The 22,753-nt window shown below is 39.2% G+C and overlaps 2 protein-coding genes across 5 annotated transcripts in view; both read left to right on the top strand.

Annotated features, from left to right (window-relative positions):
• Positions 1-17: 17 nt before the first annotated feature.
• On the top strand, positions 18-5,988 carry dck (deoxycytidine kinase). The gene is made up of 7 exons (XM_014997097.2): positions 18-232; positions 523-638; positions 2,375-2,568; positions 2,766-2,913; positions 3,023-3,138; positions 4,477-4,576; positions 5,154-5,988. Exons 1-7 carry the CDS (start codon positions 142-144, stop codon positions 5,178-5,180), a joined length of 792 nt encoding a protein of 263 aa, XP_014852583.1. The 5' UTR covers positions 18-141; the 3' UTR covers positions 5,181-5,988.
• A 137-nt stretch (positions 5,989-6,125) lies between these two features.
• Positions 6,126-22,753, top strand: part of LOC106923794 (electrogenic sodium bicarbonate cotransporter 1-like) — a 39,870-nt gene continuing 23,242 nt past the window's right edge. For 2 of the 4 annotated variants that reach the window (XM_088010817.1, XM_088010816.1), the window contains exons 1-3: positions 6,133-6,551; positions 14,414-14,490; positions 16,708-16,884. In XM_088010817.1, the coding sequence (XP_087866943.1) occupies positions 6,532-6,551; positions 14,414-14,490; positions 16,708-16,884 (274 nt within the window). In that variant the 5' untranslated portion in view covers positions 6,133-6,531. Of the gene's footprint in view, positions 6,552-14,413; positions 14,491-16,707; positions 16,885-22,753 lie in introns of all 4 variants that reach the window. The other 2 variants (XM_088010820.1, XM_088010819.1) reach the window with 2 other exon arrangements.

The following is a 22,753-nucleotide window of genomic DNA, read 5'->3' as shown; positions in this document are numbered from 1 at the left end:
GAAAATGCTTCCGGGGCGGACTACTTCCGGACTTATTCCGCCAAATTTAAACAACAAGAGACTTCTCACTAGTTGCAGCTGTTCACCCTGTTCTCCTTAATTAATTAAGCCGCTTTTGGGGTCATTATCAAATCTTTGAAGATGCCTGCTATACCGAAGAGACCTTGCCCCGACCCAATGAATGACTCTATGGAGAAGAGAATAACGCGCATTTCAATCGAAGGAAACATTGGTGAGTTAACCTTGTCTGAGAGAAATATGATTTTTATTAAAGTTTTAAAGATTTTTAAACGTGTATTGAGTTATATTTTAGTTACATAGCACGCCCTTGAATTGTGTACATTGTTGCATTGTTTTTCGCACGGGCATTTACTTTGCCGCCAATTTCAGTCACATATGTCCGCCTTTTTCTCTTTATCTTACTTGAAAGTTAATGGCAATATTTTTTACTTCTACTGTTACGCTTGTAGTTCTTATTGCACTGTATGGCTGAAGTCGAGCTGGTGTATCTTTTGTGTGCAGCGGCTGGGAAGTCTACTTTTGTGCGCCTTTTGGAGCAGGAGAGCACAGATTGGGAGGTAGTACCGGAACCGATCGCTAGATGGTGCAATGTCCAAACAACAAGCAGCGACTTTGAGGTATTTCCAACACTGCGGCTTAATGAGCTGAAAAGAGACCACAATTAAAAAACAAAAACACAGAAAGCCAGTTTAATACGGACCTATGAGACTTATATCTATAATTCGGGGGTCAAGGCTCCTTCAGAAGGCAGCAGACCGCCATTTGTCCATGTCTGGATAACTGGGAGAGCCTTCATCCGTATTTAGAGTGCAGCTGCCATCTGTCCACATATCTGCGCTGGTTACAGTTGACATGACACACCCAGGGGAACAGGTGCTTTCACGACAGTTAAGCATGTCATCGTCACAGACATGCACACCTGTAGCTTAAACCTTGTTTTGTTTAACATGCACACACATTAGTCTGCCAGGCATAAACATGATATTAGAGATGTTGCAAGTGATTAATTTCTGTATTTGTAAGGAGAAGGCAACTGAACTGTGTGGTTGAAAAGAAGAAGCTGGTTAGAATCAGCTCAGTTTTTGGAGTTGGTTTAAAAAGAAAAACAGTTGTGTAGTTTATCTTTTGTGTACATTATGCACTCTGACATTGATGTCACTGAGCCAGCAATCCCATGTTTCAGACCACTGCATAAGGTCCTGCTGCCACATCTACAATAAACAGCCGCTTGCATAATAAGACGCCCTCTACTGGCAGGTTGAAACAACTTTAGTTGGACATCTATGTTTTCATGTCCAACTAAAGAGTTTCTTTTTACAGTTTTTTTTCACTTAGAAGTAATGGTAACACTTTATTTGAAAGGGGGTGGATAAGACTGTCATGACACTTTCATAAACATGACATAACACATGTCATGAACATCAATAAGCCTTCATGAATATTTATGACTGTTGTCATAAAGCGTCATTCGGTAAATTATGACACTTTTAATACAAAGTTGACATTATTCAAAATGTCTTTGTTATGACAACTTGACATTAACCAGGAAATCATTACTGATATAAATTTGTTATAAAAGTATTACTGATTGCACTTTAAAAATTAGGTAACTTTATGTTATTAAAGGTAAAGTTTAAACAGTAATGATTTCTTGGTTAATGTCAAGTTGTCATTCTTCAACTGTTAGAGTAAAAATAATAGAGATGCAGGATTTGTTCTGGTTCTTTGTCTTAAACTCTGTTTTAATTTAAGCTCATAAAGCCTTGACTGTAAATCACAGGTGTCCAAAGTCGGTCCTCGAAGGCCGGCATCCTGCACGTTTTAGTTCTCACCCTGGTTTAACACACCTGGATCAAATGATGGCTCATTAGAGACCACAGGAGAACATTGACAAGCTGAAAAGATTGTTACTACCAACAGGGAGAGAACTAAAACGGCCCTCGAGGACCGACTTTGGGCACCCCTGATGTAGATTTTCCACTGTCTGTTTTAAACTTTTCATTTTAAATGTGTTTGTATCAAATCCTTTATCATAGAAAAGTGTTTTTTTTCCCTTTCAAATTACGAAATGGTAACAGTAACTATGACGACTCTTTAAACTCGGGATTGAGATTAGATTGTCTCAATGTAGAGGCAATAACCTGAACCGGAAGAGCGGATATTGATATTGAAACATTCTTTCATTTTTGCTCCCTTCCTCAGTAGCCATAGTTACGTCAGGGTACATTTAATATTTAACAGTGATAAATGTTTATGGTAAGTACTTTCTTCACAAAGCTTGAGGTGGATTTGCTGCGTTTTGAGCCGATGGAGGGGAAAGCCTCTCACACGGTCTTGACCTCGTTTTCGTTAGGAGCTGACCACGTCTCAGAGGAGCGGCGGCAACGTGTTGAAGATGATGTACGAGAAGCCCGAGAGGTGGGCTTACACCTTCCAGAGCTACGCCTGCATCAGCCGAGTGCGAGCCCAGATCAAATCTGCAAACGGGAAGCTCCGAGAGGCTGAGAATCCTGTGTTGTTCTACGAGAGATCCATCTACAGTGACAGGTATCAGGGCGCACACATCCCAAGAAAGAAAAAAACAAAAAAACAGTTGTAATCAATCTCGTCATTGCTAAGTCTGCAACATTTGCTTCTGCTTTAGCTCTTAACAGTTAACTTTACTTTATGGTATGTTCTGTTTTAACTGAGGCATGTTTTACGTCTCAGTAATGTAGGTATTCCTGTCTCACCTTTTGCCTCAGGTACATCTTTGCAGGCAACCTATATGAAAGTGAATGCATGAATGAGACTGAATGGTCCATCTACCAGGACTTGCATGGCTGGCTTCACAACCAGTTTGGCAAGCACATTGAGCTAGATGGTATCATCTACCTCAGAGCTTCACCAGAGGTACTCTTCCACTCACCGATTGCTCTTCTTTATGTCAAAATAGATATTTTTGTAATGGAGAACACCGGGTCTACACAAATAAGTTCATTTTCTCCTGTTTGCATCACAGAAATGCTTGGAGCGATTACACATGAGGGGAAGAGAGGAGGAACAGGAAATCCCTCTGGAATACCTGGAGAAGCTCCACTACAAGCATGAGAGCTGGCTGCAGAATAAGACCATGAAGTGAGTCACATGCACATGCATGCACCTGAACTGGTCATTAGTGGGAAAACAGATGCTAACATCACATCCTAATTGTTGGCATACTATTTAAAGGTTGAGCTAGAATTTAAAGTTTTTAACAACTCCATAGCCATGTTTCTGACATGGAACACAATGGAAAAGGCTACTAGAAAAATGTTCACTCTGTAAAGAGATGTCGAGTCAAGAGGGCAACACTACAGTCCAAATGGAGGGAATTTGTGTTTTATTTTGTGCACGCACAGATATGAAAATTTGGGCCAATATGAATACTGCTGTTATGGCCGATAACCAATATTTACTCGTATTGTTTTTCCCAATATAAAAGCGATTACGTTGCTTCTGTTAAACACCCCATAACTGCCCCACAAACCCTCTGAAACAAAAACTGTACAAAGATGGAAATATAAACTTTTAATATTAACCTGGATTTACTTATCAGACTGATTTTAAAAAATGATTAAAATCGACCGATGTTGATGCTAATGTATTTTCCTTCCATCGTTTCTTATTCTCCTTAGTTTTGGGTAAGTGGGAGAAAAAAAAAAAGAAAAGGCTAATTTCCATTTTCTTAAGTAAAAATCTAAGATGGTTTAACAAATAGTTATTCAAGCATGATGTAATCAGTAGCTATATACACATTACAGATGGGAGCACTTATAATTTAATAGTAAACTGGTGATCTATGAAATGGCATTGTGTTTTTTTTCCTGTATATTCTACTTCAATGAAAAGAACTGTAAAATGTGGATGTTTTTAATTGACCAACAAAAACTACAGACAATGATGGACTTTTTTTAATAAGCATGTTTAAATGCATATTAGAATTTTTACATTTTCACTGCACAGTCATTGCTTTGTTTAAACAGTTAAACTCTGACAAGTCATTGATCTAACAATACTGCACTTAGAGTAGATATAATGCTCAAAGATAAGACTAATGGACACAGTTCTTAGAGTTTGGAAAGGTAGGAATTTCCTTTCTCTGTCTTACGAGTCTAATTTATTGTTTTTCTGAAGAGGAGAAACAATGCGTTCCTTGATTTGCCACATCACACCTTGATTTTTTTATTTTATTTATGTAATTATATTTGTGGATGCAGGTGTACGTTGTTTTAGGAAAGTTTAAATTCGGTTGTTCTTAAGCTGAGTTTGATTTAAACAGCTTAAAAACATATCTTGGACTCAAATGTTATTTAAAAACTCAAAAACTGAATACATTCGGACATGGAAAAGCATGAGTTTCTACTATTTAAAATGGCTTTGAATGCAGGGATGTAACTTGTTAAACATCACTAACTACATGGCGTGTGCCCACAGCATGGAGTTTGAGTATCTCAGTGACGTTCCCGTTCTGACCTTGGACGTGAACGACGATTTTAAGCAAAACGATTCAAAGAGTGCCGACATGATTGAGAAGGTGAGTGAAGGTTCTTAAGCAATGCAGGAAGTCTTCATACAAAAAGGAACAAAATGTAGAAAAATAAAATCACGAGACTGTCAGAAGGGGAACTGGTAGAGCCAATACCAGTAAAGGGCTGAGGCGTAAAAAAACAGGAAGTCAGTCTGGGCCAGGAAAATTCTGACTAGTGCACCTCCAGATGCATTCTGGTAATTCTGCACTTTTGAGGACAATAGTAGTAGTTACTACTTTTATAAAAACATTAGTTCCCTTTTGTAGCACAGACTTTTAACAAGCTGTTGAAGGCAGAATGCTATTGTGCAACCTGCTCTGCAGTGTCTGTGAGCTCTGATGTTGAGAAGGAAACTCTCAACTGGGTTTCACACAGCTAATAAAGATGCTTATTGGGCAGTTTTCTGTTGATTGTAAACAAGAACGCATTGCGGTTTAACCTCAAATCAAAAACTGCTTATTGAGCCGAAAGCTGGATGCCGGTGCTTTCCATCAACAGTATCAGAAATGAACGTTGACTCTGTATTTTTTTGATGACCCTTGATGTCCTTTATGATTTTTTTCTTTTCTTTTTTTTTTTTAGGTGAAGGAGTTCTTGAGCACATTGTGATGGGAAAAAGGGAATAACATCCTGGAATAACAATGAATTACCCCAAAAACCATCACTTCTCTCATTCATTTGTTGTTTTCAATATCTGAAAATGTGCACTTTTTTAATATAACTTTGCTGTTTTTTGTTATTTTTTTACTTGTGTAGTTATAAATGGAAATGAGTGCACAGCTTTCCAACATTTAGTAAAGGATAATGCTTGAAATACTAAAGTGTGTGTATGTGTGCTTATCTGCACAGGTTGCTTTAATATTCAGCATCTGTGTTCATTTCACAAATAAAATAAAAAAAATTGTTTTTATAATTTTTAAAGAATACTCATAAAGTCAAAGCTATTTTTAAAAATAGCTTTGATGAAGGGATGATCATGCAGCTTGGACAAAACAATAACTGAAATGGACTCATAACTTCAGCATCATCACTCTACCTCTTTTATTTGCATCTCTGTGCGCCCTCAGACTCTGTCAGCCTGGGCAGAAAGCCATAGAAAATATAAAAACAAGTAAAAAATTTGATTCCATAAATACAAATGTGATTATATTTGAACTTACTGAGATGCACTTGTAGTTCCTCCAGAAGGTGTCGCCAGTCCCCATTATAACCTGTAGGCTATTTTGGACATCTGTCTGCCTTTACTTGGTACTGCCAGTAGGACTGAACAAAACCACCTGAATTAATAGCTTTGTTTCTTTAATTGAGTGGGCTATTTTTATTTTTATGTTTTTACTTAAGGTGAAACCAAAGTTTTGAATTGATGAAATTCTATTGAATTTAAAACGTTTTAAATAAACAGTTTACATATCTAAAAGTGATGTCTCACTCCCTTATTCGTCTAAATTTATTGTGCCGAAGGATTTTTATTATTTTTAAAGTGCTTTCAGATTCTAGGGCAAGTTAATTTGGTAAACAATAGAGGAGCAGTTTGTCAAGTGGAGGCATCTGGAGCGCCACCCATGAGTAACTTTTTGTGACCTCCGCCCCCCCCCCTCCAAACGCTGGCGTCACGCAGGAGGAGGGATGGGACGTTAAATATGGAAAACAGACACGCAGCTCACGGAGACTCTCCACGCGCCTCCGACGCTCCGCTTTTCTTTAAGATGTTGGCCCGGCACGAGTCCAGCTAGATGAGGAGGCTTGTGCGTCCTCATGTGCTGAGTTTGGTTTGCCGAGTCAAAGAGATCATCCCCGCCAGATAGCACGCAACTCATCGCCTCCTTTGTTACTTTTTTTTTAGAGAGAGAGAAGGTGAAAGCTTCCAAAAGACGCAACTGGAGCAACATAAAAGAAGAGAGAGAGAGAGACATCTGCCGAGTACAAGGCTTGATCATCTTTGAGGAAGAAATTTGTCGCCATGAGTTCCGAAAAGAGCAAGTAAGTTAACTTTACTACAGTGTTTTTCGGATAAAGTACAACTTCGACTATAAAGTTTATTCGTCCCCATTTCATCTGTAAATTGGAGCTTGGATTTAGGACAGTTGTGGAGTAGAGATCTGCTTTATACTCTGTATTACAGGTGAATTTCGGTTCTGAGTAGTATTTCTGTGACTAGGTTAAAAAAACAAACAAAAACAAACTAGTGGATCATTAAAAACCGATCGTGATCGGAAAAATACCAGTCACTGAAAAAGGCTCCGTTTGATAAGCCACTGTTCCTGCACCGCTGTGCCTATGAACGGACGGTAATCTATTTTCCAAGAACCTGTCACTATCAATTAGGAAGAGAAAGACCGAGCAGGCCCAGCGCTGGATGGATCATCTGCTGTCCATCTTTATGAATAAAGCTGTGCGTGTGCCTCACAGCGCAGGCGCGGTGATATTAGATATGAAAACCACAAACCCGCGGTGTATTTGTTTTCTTTTCTGTTCCTTTTAAGCCACTCATTTTCAATAGAGGTCCATTCTAAACAAAACCAAGAAAACAGTGTTATCCTTAAGCAGAATTGGAAAGCTAAAGAATGGAAATGGCTAACTGTGAAGGCAGGAGACGCCAGAAATAAAACATTAAAACCTGATAACCGTCCCGCGGTCCTTCGACTATATCCTTTAAATGTATTGTACATCTCTCACCTGGGTAAGACTTGTTTTGTTGGAGCTTGTTTCAAGTTTCACATGCCGTTCCCTCAAGTTCAGAAATAACATAAAGACTACTGAATGTGTCTGTAGGAAGTGGATGAATAAAAGTGCAATTGTGGGTAAAAGGTTTACATTCTGTGATGAATCTGGTGCTCTTTGATAAAGAATAGTGTCAATTGGCTTTATCTCAATGTAAGACAAGAAGTTGGCTGGATGATAATGTATTGTGTGTTTTTTAGAAATATGTTAAATGAAAGCACAATAAGCAGCAACTAAAGAGCCCTAAGTGAGTTCCAAATGACAGCCAGGTTGTCATCAATTGAAATGCCAAGATATTTAGAAAAATAGCTTATCATATTTGTACCTTCTGTGGAGAAAAAATGATGACAAAAACCAATAAAGCTGTTTGTGTGCCTATCAACACAGGCATACATATAGGCATATGTCTATATGTACTTTTTTTTTTTTTAGTACATATCCTTGGTTTTTCAGATTGAGTTGAACAAATCATAGCAGAATAATGTATTGTGGAATGAGTAGGCCAAGTATATTTGCATAACTGGGTCATCAGCATAGAAATAGAGTAATGCATCACTAACCAAACCCACACAATTACTATAAAGTTTCAAAAATGGTTTGACTTTTCTGACATTTATATAGCTAAAGAAGAAAAGCACTGAGTGATACAAAACGCTGATAGATTAAAATCCAGACAAATGCACAATCTAAAAAGAAAATGTCTGAAAGCTACTGGCATAGGGTGTCATTTAAAAATTGTATTTTCCATGCTCTTCGTTTTTCAGAAAGAAGTCTGTACAATAGTCTTTTGAATCCAAAGCTTCATTTAAAAGTTTGGTGGAAGCATCCACCAGACTTACGGAGAGATGAGTCGTTCCTTTATTGGTGATTCACAGTTGTTGTTGTTTTTTTTTCAAGCACTTTATCAAGGATAGAGAGTTTCGATGGGGTTTAGTTAGGTAATTCAGAGGGATCACCATTTAACCAAGGGAGTATCAGGAATTGTAACGACTCAAAGGGAAGGATTAAAAAAAAAAAACGCTCTTATTACAGAATAGTAATGAAGTATAGATTTTCCTTGAAAAAGCACATTGAAGTAAAAACTGCTAAATTTGCTTTCTTATGTTTGGATTTATAACTTCACAAGAGACACAACAGTCAAGTTGGTGAGAGTAAAGTATGACAGATGAGAAAAATGTGCAGGTTTCCAAAATATATGGTGAAGAAACATTTAAGTTCCAAGCAATTCAGCCTTGTTGGACTAACTATTTAACGATGATTCACAAAAATAAAACAGCTTAACAGAAAAGCGGATCATCATCTTCTATACGTTAGCAACTATGTCCAGAGTGAGTTGGGTTGGTTTTGTTGAAAAGTCAGACTTGCTGCTGTAAAATTTGTGCAAGTCATTGTTGCGCAATTCCTGGCACAACTCTGTAGCAAATCAGACTTTATTATTACCGTCGAGCAGAAATCCCCTCCGTCTGATTTGAACTTATTCCTCAAGCACCTGAATTGCATCAGCTGTGCCATCTAATGTTAGCTATTGCATTTCCTTGTAATATTTGCAGGGTTGGGTTGAGTCCTCTTCAAAGTAAATACAGAGCGAAGAGTGACGTATCTGTGTGGGGGCGTATACACACTGGGCCTGATTTCTCTCTCTCCTTTGTCTCCATTGGGTGACACGTGGTTTATAGCAAGGAAATGTTTTTGTCTTCCTTTTTCTGTCATTTGCTTTCTTGTATGCCAAGGAAACAAAGAAGCTTCTTATTGTTAGGCGGAAACTTAACAGTTATGTTCCTCGAAATTGCACATCCTCTTAATTCCTTAACCAGTCAGACCTTCTTTGTTGGAAATTGCAAAACCCAAGACATACCTGTCCAACAGGTCGTGCATTAAATCACTTTTTTGTCAGGAATTGTGTTAGAACTTAAGTCTCTGCTATTTTGTTGCATCCGTTTTTCCTGACAGTTAGCCTGTTCAGGGAGTGCAGAGATCTGGCAGATCCTTTTAGTTTTCCAACTTGCAGCTAGAAATATCTTTAAGTTGGGTTTTAATCCGTCTTGCCATTTCAGAAGTAAATTCAATGCTGTCAGTGGTACTTCCTGGTTCATTGGTGTCTGCTTCAGTGTCCACTGAGGGGTTTAGTTTGAGCTATTTGGACTTATTAGCTCCCCTCTTATCTCTTTGACTCTACTAAAGGATTCACCAGGGTTATTTGTACCACAGTTTGTTAACTATGGTTGTAATTATTCAAGTAACTCTTTCTATTTTTACTTTTGTTTTTATTGTGACAAGTGTCAGATGGGATTTCCCTTTGCTATTTTATAAGTAGCTACATTTTTCCTCAACCTTTTGAAAGTTGATTTGTGCGTAATATATGCTCTAAACAGGCTAAGCATTATCTACAGCGATTTTTTTTTTAAGTGTGTGAAAATGTACCACTTGGCATGAAAGAAAATCAGCTAGATATTCTTTGCTAACGCTAACGTTAACGCTGTTGAGGCATAACAAACTCACCTGGCATCATATGACTGCAGGTGCTGTTGAATAGATGTCAATTTGAGATTGCTTGGAGAAGCTGACTAAGGAATTTTCCAGCAAATTGAAATGTTTTATTTAACTTAACATATATATATATAAAAACTGTTAACACCGATTAATAATGGGCTCTTTGAAATGAGTTCCTCCAGACAATTTAGCCCCTTTAGCAAAGTGTAGACGTTACCAGCGCAGGGCTCCTAATTCGCCATTGTACATCTTGTTGCACTTGCTGCCCTCATGGTAAATCTAGCTGACTGCTGGGACTGGGTACGTCACTCTGTAAAGAGATGTAGATGATCCCTGATCCTGATCCTGCCTCCTCATGCTCTGGCGGGTTTATCCAGCCTCACGAGGGCAACACGAAGCAAAGCAGAAAGCTGACCACTGCGCATGAAGTAGCCACGACAGGAAGTGAAAGCGGAGATCCAGATATGCTCCCATAACAATGATGTGACGAAGGAGATATGGTGGGATCTTATCTTCCATGTGTTCCCATGCCTTGGCCTCATGTTGACTTTGCTGAGCAATGCTAAAAGAGCATAATTCAGGTTTCTTTGTGTCGCTCAAGCCTGCTTCACACACCGGCCGCGCACTCGCTTCCTCTGCTGCATCTTGGGTGTCCCTGCACCACCTCTGGTAGTTTTCCCTTTATTAAGCCCTCCCTGTCCCAGGCCACCGTGTGAGGTGATTAATGCTGCTCCACGGCCAGCAGGAAACCTGAAACATGAACTTAGTTTGCTCTCCCTGTGCATTCAGTGGTTTTCAGAGGGCCTTTTTCGTTGCACTACGTGACCTGTCTCCATGCACCTAGCTGCATTTCTATACCTGCTGCAAAGGTGGAGAAAAGGAAAAAAAAAACTGCTGAGCCGTGTTCTTGGAACGCCCCCTTAACCTCATTTCCCACACGTGTGGTGTGATTGTGCTGCAGTGAATGAAAGCAGCTGCACCCTGTGAGTTTCAGAAGTGTCTGAACAGACGTAAACATACTTGTTGCCACTCCTCGTTCAGATGAGTAAGAAGTCTTACAATTAGTTGTAATGTTGTATTGATAGCATAACCCTCACACTGAAACTGTGGAAAAATACAACCATTTGAGTTCAGTTTATTATTCATTCTGGGGGAAAAACCATCTAGTGCTATATGCTTATTAGTAATTCATGACTTCCTCATTCCTTTTGGTATAAATATGAAGTCAATTTCCTTTAGCCCCCGGTTAGATGTGTCACTTATATCTCGGTACCAGGGAGTAACAGATGTCTTAATAACAAACTTTAGGCATCAGCAGATTGGAAACTTTTTTGTCCAAAAGTTTAGCTAACTCCACTGAGGCTTCAAGTGAAACTGTGTGGTTTGGTAAGATCGACCTAAAATTGATCTGTTTGGTAATAAACCCTCAAGGTGGTTTTGGTGGGAAAACTCCCCTATAGTGGGACTTGTGTCATGCTGTGGGCCTGCTTCTCTTCAAATGGTGATAAGGTCTTTGTTAAAGAACTTAATGAAGGACTGAAGCGCTGTGGGTCTGCTTCTCTTCAAATGGTGATAAGGTCTTTGTTAAAGAACTTAATGAAGAACTGAAGCACCTTGTTCTAAGCTTTACGTCATACAGAGAGTCTAAATCTTTGGGTATTGAGAGACGATTGCTTGTTGGAGGCTTGGCGTTTAACTTTTAAACGATTGGATCTGAGTTTAACCAATGGCTAGGCAGTGATATATGTAATGAATCAGCTCGATGAAGCTTACTGGAAAATGTGTGTGCTGTAAACAACCCTATGGGCAAAAGGGCCACGACATCTTTGCATTGTACCTCTGCCATCTCACATCCAGATATAAGCAATAAAATGTCTTACGCATACTGCGGCTTTAATTGCTCAACATTTAGAAACGTGGCCAACACAGACCGAATGGCTTCGTTCACATCCTCCACTCAGACAAATCAAGCTCAATGGGAGAAATCCTAGATGGAGCACTGATAGGAGATGAGAATCATGCGGAATTGCATAGGAAGGATACGACCAAGATTTGAAGATTTTAATTCAAAATTACAAAAACACTTTTTTGGCATTAAAATAACATAGCACCAAGTGCACTGAACCATAAAGGAAGATTGTTGTGGTTAGAACAGCAGATATTAAGGTGTGAATGCAGTAGAGTGTCATTGGCATAACAATGAAAGTCACTGTTCATTACTTTTCAACGCAGACCGTTGATATGCAAAATGTTTAAGAGTGGGCCAAGAACTGATCTCTGAGGAACACATTTGGTTTAAAGAAAGAAATATGAGGAAGTACACAAAGCTTTCACACACACAATATGTTCTGAGAGTGAAAAGTCAAAGAAGGCGGCCTTACAAACTCTTGGCAACACAAGACTATAGAACAATCTTAGACCTAACCTGGCTCATCGCAGTGTGTATAAACATGGCCAAATCAACAAAAAAAATCTTCAGTGAACACAACAAACCACCGTAACATAACACAGAAAGATGCCAAACATAAAAAGTGTGCTGATAATACTCGTTCAAACTGTGTCAGTGGGGCTGCCCAGGAACAAGATCTGCACAAAAAGAAAACAGAGTGACGTAATCAAGTCCTTGAAACGAGTGGTACTTTCAGTACAGTCTGTCCTGGAGGGGTGGAATATACAGCGCAGGCAGGAGAAACGGGTGGCTAGAAGATAACGCCGAGTCTTTCCATGTAACGTAGCGTCGTAGCACAACTGCTGTTTAATCAGCGACAAAAGGAGGGCAGAGATATTACTGACATCGTCTATGATGAATGCACACTTCTCGTGACTTGTTTGATGTCTTGCTATCGGCGTAGTACCTCTGTCATCTCACGTCCAGATATCGTTATCCTCATGGGAAACTCAAACAAGTGTGTAAAGTAACTGAAGGAACACGCTGTATTCTTCCTGGCTTTGTTTACAGTGGCCAGCGCTGCCCCACTCTGATCAATTTGCAAGCTGACAAAAACCCCCTCCAGCCTCCCCTTCTGGCAAATTGCAGATGGGTTGATATCTTCTCAATCTAGATCAGTTTTAACGTGATTCTCTCATTTCGATTCTCTTCACACTTAAGACGGTTTTAATGGAACAAACCAAGGTGCAGGTGATGAAAACTTTAGTCTGTGGCGCTAAGTACGAAATGCTTGTGGCAGACCGATTTTCTGTTTATAGAAAAGGTTGCTTGACTATTTTACGTCATGTGGCCTAAAGCAGCTTTTTATAGCCTGGATGTGTGTACTTTTACTGGACCAGGAGAGAGAGAGAGGGCGGGGGGAACCGAATTTTCTTCCAAGCTCACAGGAACATCTTTAAGCAGCAGCTTGATAAAAAGGAACGAAGTCTAGAGCAGAGAAGAAAAGTCACCTAAGATGCTGTCTGGACCTCCATCCTTGTTTTATGCCCAAGATGCGGCTTATAACTGTGATTGAGAAAAAAAAGAAAAAAAAAAGACTCACAATGACTTTCAGTTCTTACTCGGAGTCTGGTACTGACGCGCGTGCTGGCACGTTCAAGTGTGTCAGCTGCACTTGTGATACATGGAAAAAAACAACAACTGTTTGTAAAATAAATTCATGCTTCAAGCTGCAGAGTAGGTTAATGAGGCTGTATCGGTTGGGTATGTTCAATAATATTGGAGGGAAAAAGTCAGACTCTAGTTTTGAATATATAATTAGTTGTGGAAGTTAATCCAATGTTACTAACTAACTAGTTGTGCAATCTCTTTACATCAGTGATTGATAATTTCACCAGAAACTAGAAGAAGATCGCACTCCTCATCAATTATTTCATTTAAATCCCAGAAAAATTCAAATTAATTGATAAAGGAGGTTTGATTAATTCTTGACTTATTTTCAGACCTTGTGGCTGCAGACACAAAGGTGTTAGGAGAAAGGTTTCCAGTTAAAATCTGATCTCGAGCGCATGTTGAAGCATGCACTCCTCTGATGTGTAACTACACATCAGAGGAGGGAAACCATACGTAAATGTATTTCCACAACAAACCTTTCGGAGACACAGCGAACATGAGGAAGAACATGATCCGGCACAGAGGACCAGAGCTACGATGTAACAATTTAGATCAAAGCGGTTTCATCTGTCAGGATGGCCCAGTCAAAGTCCAGGCCTAAATCCAGTTGAGGATCCACCGCAGGGGAATTCAGAGATGCCATCCAGCTATTATGCCTATAAGCCACAGTGATTTCCGAGAAAGACATGGCTAAAACAGGACTTGCTAGAAGAACATAGCTGGTACAGAGACACACCCCAATCAACCTGCTGGTGGTTCTGAAAAGTACTGAGTCATGCACACTTGGCTAAACTTTCTAGATTTTTATTTGTTAAATAAAAGGGGATTAATTATCTGCAACTGGTTTGGCAGATCAAATTCCAATTAAATGAGTATCGTTCATGACTGCAACATGACTTAAAAGTGGAGAAAGTTAGAAAAACTGCTCAACGAATGCTTTTTGAAATTTGATTTAGCTGAATAAACCTTTGGAAATAATGGCTGTGATGTTCAGTGAAGAAACCCATTTCTAAAAAAATGTCCAATCTTTGGCATTTAATCACCAATGTTTTCCTTTTTTTTCGTCCAGCAGAATGGAAGATGAAGCGGTGCTGGACAGAGGAGCATCTTTTGTCAAGCATATCTGTGATGAAGAGGAAGTGGAAGGTAGGCGGAGTGCTGCTTTCTGACCCATTGTCCCGCTGGTTCAGACCGTAAAGCCTCGCTTGTCACGGCCTCTTGTGTCCGCACCGAGAAAAACGTGTCATCTTCCCACAAGTATCGACCCAGAAACTTGCATCAATGACGGATCTAATCCTTCTAAGATGACATTTTGCACATGACGGCCGTTCCAATCCTCCCATTGTCCGTCTGCTGAAGCCACAGAAGAATCCAGAGTCACCCACATGTATTTGCTGAGACATCCAACATGTTTACCCAACCGCCACTTAAAGGCTCACACAAAGTGAGAGGCACGTCGACATTCTTGGCGCTTTGTCCCTCTGTTTGTCTGCTTTTAGCCTCTCCGCAATGGGAGTCCAGGGTTGGTTTTTTTTTTATCTCGTCTCAGGTGCGCGTCGGTTTCTGCCATAATGCAGAAGATGTAATTAAAATCTGCGAGACATGCTTCAGGAATGCAGAGATTGAATAGGACAAAAAAAAAACAAACAATAGAAACATGGTTGTTTCACTCTGACTTAGTCAGCTGATCCCAGTATTTGTAAGAGTTTAACTCTCTTCTTCCCTCTAATTACTTCCTGGACGGGATAAACGATCATTTCCTGTACGAGCCTCTAATGTAGGGAGTAGTTGCTCTTATGACTGATGGCAAACTTGAACTCCCTGCTGATATTATTGGCTTGTGGATTAAAGGGGTACTTCATAGTTTTTCAAATATGGTTCTGTTAGAAGATTACCAGCTAAAGTCTTCCTTTCGGTATATAACCCTCCTGGTGTTTTTATTTAGTGTATATCCAGGCTAGCTGGATATACACTATCCAGCTAGCCTGGATAGTGTATATCCAGACCACTCAGGCAAGCTGACCAAATGTTAGTTTTTTTTATACATTTTTAAACTGTCACCATTATGCACTCAGGAAACGCAGATTGGAGACGGTGTGCCTGCAATTACCTTCCTGTGTGAAACAGATTCTAACAAATGACATGCAAATGGTTTCCAGTGAAAATAACTTCCTGATAGAAAAAGGAGAGTATGTAAAATTTAATACTCAGATGAAATATCTGTAATGTTTTTTTTGTTTTTTTTACATCACTTTATTTTTATAAGCTACTTTGACTTGAAACGCTTTACATTTTCTGATCGGAGTAAGTGTTTCACACAGGAAGATCACTGTCGGCGCACCGCTTGTTTTCTCCATTTCGCATGTAAATAATCATTAGCTACTCTGTAAATAACCATCCAATTCACATGTGTTGATCATTTAAAGAGTCATCAAATAGTTCCCACATTAAGAGCTGTGATGTTTTTAAATTGGAGTTATTTTAAGATGGTAAAAGTCAGCTTTGAACTTTGCTCTTCTGGACCAGCGGTTAGCTTTAGCCTCCAGGACCAACTCATTTGGATTTATGCTAAATGAAGTCACTGAGGGAGCAGTCAGCATTATTATTCCTTCACCTCAGACTATTTGCAAAAATAGAAATATTTATGACTCTAAAAGATGTTGAAACATCCATAAATATCATGTTGGTTTACTGACATGAAAATAATTAATTTGGAGACTTAAACTCATTAAAAATTTCACTTATGATTTGCTGCTAACCGGAGAAAAGAGGCGAGAACATTTAACCTGCCTTACATGGACGTCCTGTTACTTTTGAGATCGATTTGAAAAAATCAATCAAGTCATGACATGTGCTACAAGTTTACTGAAGATTCGTTAAAACAGCTGCAGAAGGATAAAAAAAATGCATCTTTTGTTAATTACGCCTCTGCCAACTTGCATTAACAAAGTTAACATTATTAACGTAAGATTTACGGCATTCCTTCTTACCCCATTAGTAGTTATTTTTATTTAACCGTTAAAATATTTTCATTCTAATTTTGATCAGCGAAGGTGTTTGCATTGCCTTGTTTAATTTCATTGCCTATTTTACTTTCCTGTATTTGGACAATCAGATTTTCAGCCATTGTTATGTAAAGCCTTTTGAGATGCATCAACACTTTCGACAGAACCACACTTTAAAAATTCTGAACCATACCTTTAAATCTATCCCTAAGACGAGGATATCTCCTATACAAAACCAGATTACTTGGGTCTCCATTGTTTTGTTTTTTCCTTTTGTTATTAAAATAATGCCTCCTTATCTATGAATATATCAGATCTTGATCTGTGCTCCTGGTGTGTTTCCGTTGTGCCGTCACAGGCCACCACACTGTGTACATCGGTGTGCACGTTCCCAAGAGCTACCACCGCAGGAGACGCCACAGACGCAAGTCCAACCACAAGGAGAAGCGGGAACGTGTCGAGCAGATTGTGGGAGCGTACAAGTCTGACGCGGAGAACGTCGACGACTCCTGCACGAGCATCCTGAAGCCCCTCAGTGAGTATATCTCGAATTGACTCTCAGATCTGATAAAAAAAAAAAAAAAAAAACGTTCTACGTATGCCGACGCCTTCACTTCATAATCTACTCAGGAGGTTTTGGATACATTTCAACATCTCACCGCAAATCGTCGTCAAGTGTTTCTGCTGCTAGGGAAGCCGAACAAAGCCGATGGAGCATGGGAATAGGAGTGGGAAGACGGCACAGACTAATCTTAAAATGACACCCGACTGGCCTAATGTGTGTAAAGTTAACACAAAGAGAGGTATTCTCTTACACCTGGGCGCTTAACCACTGCGCTGTGCTCTTTGGGGTTTTGTGGGAAAGGATTTAAAACCTAAGTACATGGAGGCAATTAGGTAGTTGGCCAGAACCTGGAGAGGAAAGTCAGAGAATTACAGATGTCACCCAAAATGGATGAGGAGAAACTACAACACTACAGAAGTTAAGGACAATGTGAAATGTCCATTATCGTTTCTCCTGCTGCTGAGAGAAAACACGCAGGATGTTTCGTCATGTTTCGATTCTTAGGAAAATCACTTTTTGGCCCAGTCTACTTCACATTGTTTAGTCATAAACACTGACATTAACAAGAGATGGCCTGCATACCTTATTTGTTTTTTTGGGGGGTTCCTTTGTGAATTCTGGATGAGTCAGAGTTTTATTCCCGGAGTAATTTTTGGAGGTTGACACTCTTTGAAAGTTTTACAACCGTTTCATGTTTTCTCCATTAATCAAAAATTTATTTTTAAAGCCCCTAGTGTCTTAGAAATAGCTTTGTAACCCCTTTTCCAGACTAATGGGTGTCCATTGATTTATTTCTCATCTTTACTTAAATTTTTGTAGATGATGGGGTTTTGATGAGGCTATTTTAGCTTACTTCATGTTGTCAGTGAGGTGCTATTCCTTGACTAATCACAATTGTCAGTGACTAGAAAAATCAGACCAAAAGATGTGATTAGTGACTATTACTTTATGATTTATTAATTTGTTCAAATAGGTTTTTTTCTTAATAAAATGATTTTTTTTAAAAACAGCCTTGTGTATTCATAATTTCTTGATCTTAAGATTAGTTTGATCTGAAACATTTAAGTGCAACAGAAATGACAAAAACAGGATATATCTGTATGGAAGAAAAAAAAACTATTTTTGTTTGTAATGTATAGAACCTGCTATGGAACAAAATAAAAATTTTAATGAACTTCACTGGTGGGAACGATCCAGCAACCTTCGAGTCAACATTATAATTTGGCATCAGTGTAGACTAAAAGATCCACTTACTGTAATTGTACAGGGGGGTTATCTTAACCCCAAGAGGTTTGCCCCAAAACATTCCAACTGCAAGCCGTATAATTATCACTCGCAGTGCTGGAATTTACCTAAAATATCTTGTACCAATCTGTTTGAGGTGATCGTTAAGGTATTAAAATGAAGAGCCAGAGAAAAAGGTAAATCTCCCAACTGAACAGGGCTTGTAGGGAAAAATGTCAGGATACTTGAAAGTATGTGGAGAAGTAAACTGGTGATTAGAATGATGGTTTAAGTTCAGATGGGTTTGGATGATCTCTGTGATGAAATAACGATCAAATTAAATGGTATCGGAAAAGCTGAAACTAAGGATAAAACAATGTAGAGAAAAATAAGAGTGCATCAGAAAAATGAAGAGACTTGGTTTACAAACAGACTGAAACTGAAGAATTAGCAGGAAAAAACCCGCCTCTTATTCTATGCTTTGCTTCGTAAAGAGATCTTGGCTCTTGGATATTGAGAAACATTTGCTTTCTGGAGACGTGGACTCTTGTTAGAGTTTTAAATGTTACCCAATCGGCAACATTTGTCCATGACGTATGCAAAACGCCGGTTCGATGCTATGACGCTTAACGCAAATGGCCTGGACCGTAAACAACCATCCTCCACTGCAGTGAGAGAAGTTAGGTGAACAAGGCAGCTGTTAATGATGATAAATGGACCGAACAGCCTCTCTCAATTTCTCCGCTGCCATTGCTAAAACTACAGGCAGACTACAGCGCAGAAAATCAACTTTATCCTTCACAACTTCTCCTTCTGTGTGTTGATTGGCCTGATAAATTCTACTGGGCAAATCCAACTTAGTGGGAGAAAACTCTGATGGAGTACAGAGTGTAGATGAGAATCGAGCAGAATTGCATATTACTGGCTACTAGTTACCATGTGCCTAGGAATTTTCTATGTGCTTTAAAGAAAAAACAGTGACAGAATGAAGCTAGCCTTTATTCTTACATGAAGATAAAACAGATTAAAGTGTATAAACATTCAGGTAAGATTTTACCTCTCTTTTAAGCAGTTATCTTCATAAGACTGATGTGTGGTTCTTATTTGTTACCATGTCTAAACAGCTGAATATGTCCCTTTTGTAGGTAAGGGAGAATTGTAGCAGCCTGCAGCCAGCTGCTCTGCAGTAGACCTGGGAACATTACTCATACATCTGACACTTTCTCTGGCAAACTGTAGCAGCCTGAAATTTTAAATCCACGACAAACTTTGATATGAGTAACCAGCCCGTGTTTACTCAACCTGTCCACAGAACCCATATGGAAAAAATAAAAATAATTTTTCTTTTTCCTAAATGTACAGTTAGCATTCATTCCCGTAAGAATTGATGGTGATTTTCCAAATGGTGCAAACGGATGAGCTAAATTCCTGCCCATGTTCTCAATAAAGAGGTTTCAGGGGCTCCAATGTCGGACGGTAGAAACAACTTCTCATTTGTTAACACCTGTACCAGCTGATGTAAAATAAGGCAATTTGCCCACTATGTCTTTTAAGAGTAACTTCTACATAGCAAGCTATCTGAAAACTAAAAAAAAGGTCCAGAATTTACACTCAGAAATGTTTTTCCTGCGTTGTGTGGGATTACGAAGTGAAGCATCAGGACAGAAGGTCTGCAGGAATGTACAGCTGTTCTGCCTTCTCACAGTTGTTTTTTATCAATGTCAGCTGTTGCGGCCACATGATTGTTTCAGATCAAGGGAGTCTATTGAATATTGTGTGTAATGTTTGGACTGCAAATAAGGATGCATCTGAAATTCGTTGGGCTTCTTTGGCCAGAAGAACAAATATTTACTCTGTGTTCTTTTTTCCTTTTTGCAAAAATACAGAGAAGAATATGTTACTTTAAAACTGGTGGGAGGAGAGGGAAGACATCGGAAAGTTTCCCCCCCACGTTTTCCATTTCGTGCATTTGCGACATGAAGCCGTCGTCTCTCAGCCTCGACGCTGCAGACGTGCTCTTGGGTAATCCTCTCTTCTCTGACGCTGTAATCCATTGTTGCTCCTCACGGTCTGGTGTCATGCAGCCTGTGTGCTTAGTCATCCAAAGATACCTTGATATGATAAGTGGCTTGGTCTCATTAATCTCCTTATCTTCATGTCTCAAGCCCAATTTAATTACTCTGAAAATCATTTGAATTTTAACACATGAGCCGCAGAATGCGCCCCTGACTGCCATGAGCGCCCTTAAAAACCCCTTAATTTTAACATTTTAGTTAAAGTGCATGGAAATATAACAAAAACACATTTAATTTTTTTCCTTTTTTTTGCTCGCTTAATGAAAAATTATCATTTTTGGACGATTTTTGACTGCTAGACAAAGAGTGTGAACACCACTGCTTTAGAGATCCACCTGGAGTTTTTTTTTGTTTTTTTTTCCCCCAAAACCTTTAATCTTATGCTGATCGAACCAAAGCATACGACTTCAGTTAAAGTCTCTGTACTGTTCAGCAAACTCTGCACATTTGTGATAGTTGAACCATTTAATAAATTAGAACATTATTAAAAAGTTCATTTATTTCAGTAACTAAATGTGATCAGGTAACTTGTTTTGTTGTTTTAGCCTTTTTATGTGAATAAGAATGATTTTCCACTTACGGCCACTTAGTCATTTTAGACTTGAATATTACATCATCTTAATGAGAAAGTATGTTTAATACCTGCTTAAAGGTTGTTATTTATAGTAAAATCCCATTTGTTTTGATATGCAAGCATAATCAGAATATATTTTCTTAATTACTGATGTAGATATGGGCAAATTGTTGTAGTCATTTAATTAAAAAAAAACCCCAGCATGACAGGAAGTCATGCTTTATAACTTTATTCTGACCGAGGGAAAGTTGATTAGAACTTAGAGAAATTGTTTTCAAAATAATTTTTGGGAGCTAATATTTCTAAAGAGCAACTATATCATAGAATGTATTATCTCACAGTAATTTTGGTAGGGCAACAAGAAAATATTTTATTTTAAGGCGTTATTTATGTATTTATTCATTTTTTTTTTGTACATCTTTACCAGTGTTGCCAAAAAGGGTCTACGTCTGAGCTGGCAAAATGAGTGTGTAATGTCTGTATCTAGTTTAAATCTTTAAAATTAAGTTTGGTCATGGACAAAAACGTAAGTCTGTGGGAAGCCATTTCATTTAGCAATTAAGCTTATAAGGCCTTTACAGCTGCTCTGTATAACTCAGTAAATAACACTATGAATCTAAATGGTTTCTTGTGTTACTTTAAAATCAGTTCAGTCCACTTATGGAGGCCTAGTTAATTATGTAGTTATTAGGTAATACACAGATTAAATACAAAATAAAACATGATGAACCCTCCTGCTTTTTCCACGCTGGTAATTGCAACAGAAAGCCGAGACTACCGCTGGTTGTTCATTCATCGACTCGGTGTTGGGCTGTAAAACAGCAGGCAGCGAGAAACAAGTGCAACCAAACGTGAGCAGCGAAGAGCGACTGCAACGGAACATTAAATTCCTCCCAAACACACTCATCCACACGCAGACTCCCACCTTCTCGTCGGAGTGTATCTCGGTAGGAAGTGTAAACAGTCTCGTAAGGTTGAGTGAGAGGACGGGCTCGTGTGTATGAAGAGCCACTGCCGGATTAAACATTTTTCCACTGTGGAGCCGTGAGCAACCCTGGTGACCCCATGGAAAATATTTGATGTTGGCTTTGGCTGTTTTGCCCTGTCCTGTCATGCCGTACGTAAGCTACGCCTCTTCCACTTTCTCAGGAGAAATAATCAGAAACTGGCTGTAATAAATACAGATTGGACCATTGCTCTCAGATGACTTATGCAGGATGTGTTAGATTGAGGCACCATCGGATTAGATATGTGGGTAGCATTTTGTGCCGAACACGCAGTCCCTACTGAAAACACAAACACTTGTAGACAGTGCATACACAGCCGCCTTCCACTTCATAGATTTCCTGCTGTTTTGACCTTTATCTAAATCCCTATAATCCCGTTGATTCATCCCACCACTTGTAAGCTGTTTCCAACCACAACTAAAGGTCTGGCTTTCGCTGAGCACCGGTTGTGGGCGACCTGAGACATGCTTGGTGATTTGGTGCCCCGTGAGGTGGCGAGCAGTCCTGACACCGGAGATGTCCCGGGGACGTCTTTGGTCAGATCGAGATGTTTCACACAGGGGTAATACCCTATAAGTCAATCTCCCTTGCACTTATCTTGACCTTACTGTAGCTTAATTTTAGATTGTACGAGTTTAAAAACGACTGTCCTAAATTAAGGTGACGGAGCGCTATTTCAGGATTAGAAGGTTACAAGCCATGGTACGTCGTCAAGGTAGGCTGCTGACTTGTACTGTGTACAAAAAGAGCTTTAAAAATAGACTCTTATGCCTTGCTACTTAACACGGTTGCACAACTTTCCTGGTAGTGTTAACATGAGTTATTTCCTATTATACAATGGAAAACTCTCTGGATGTAGGGTGCAAGACAAAGGGAATTATTGGTTTTAGAGTATGCCTGAGCTTAATTCAAGGAAGAGCAAGAAGATAAATAAATGCTAATGCATGCCACTACACTTG

Source organism: Poecilia mexicana, unplaced genomic scaffold, assembly GCF_051168715.1.
Source record: "Poecilia mexicana isolate PSO_F unplaced genomic scaffold, ASM5116871v1 scaffold_12, whole genome shotgun sequence".
NCBI lineage: Eukaryota > Metazoa > Chordata > Actinopteri > Cyprinodontiformes > Poeciliidae > Poecilia > Poecilia mexicana.
The sequence above is the reverse complement of the archived record's forward strand: the minus strand, read 5'-3'. Positions and strand labels throughout refer to the sequence as shown.

Bases quoted from the DNA above. Each gene is read 5' to 3' on its own strand.
- dck (XM_014997097.2), top strand. From the start codon at position 142: ATGCCTGCTATACCGAAGAGACCTTGCCCCGACCCAATGAATGACTCT. The intron at 233-522 runs GTGAGTTAACCT...TTTTGTGTGCAG, and splicing joins TTCAATCGAAGGAAACATTG to CGGCTGGGAAGTCTACTTTT. The intron at 2,914-3,022 runs GTACTCTTCCAC...TTTGCATCACAG, and splicing joins ACCTCAGAGCTTCACCAGAG to AAATGCTTGGAGCGATTACA.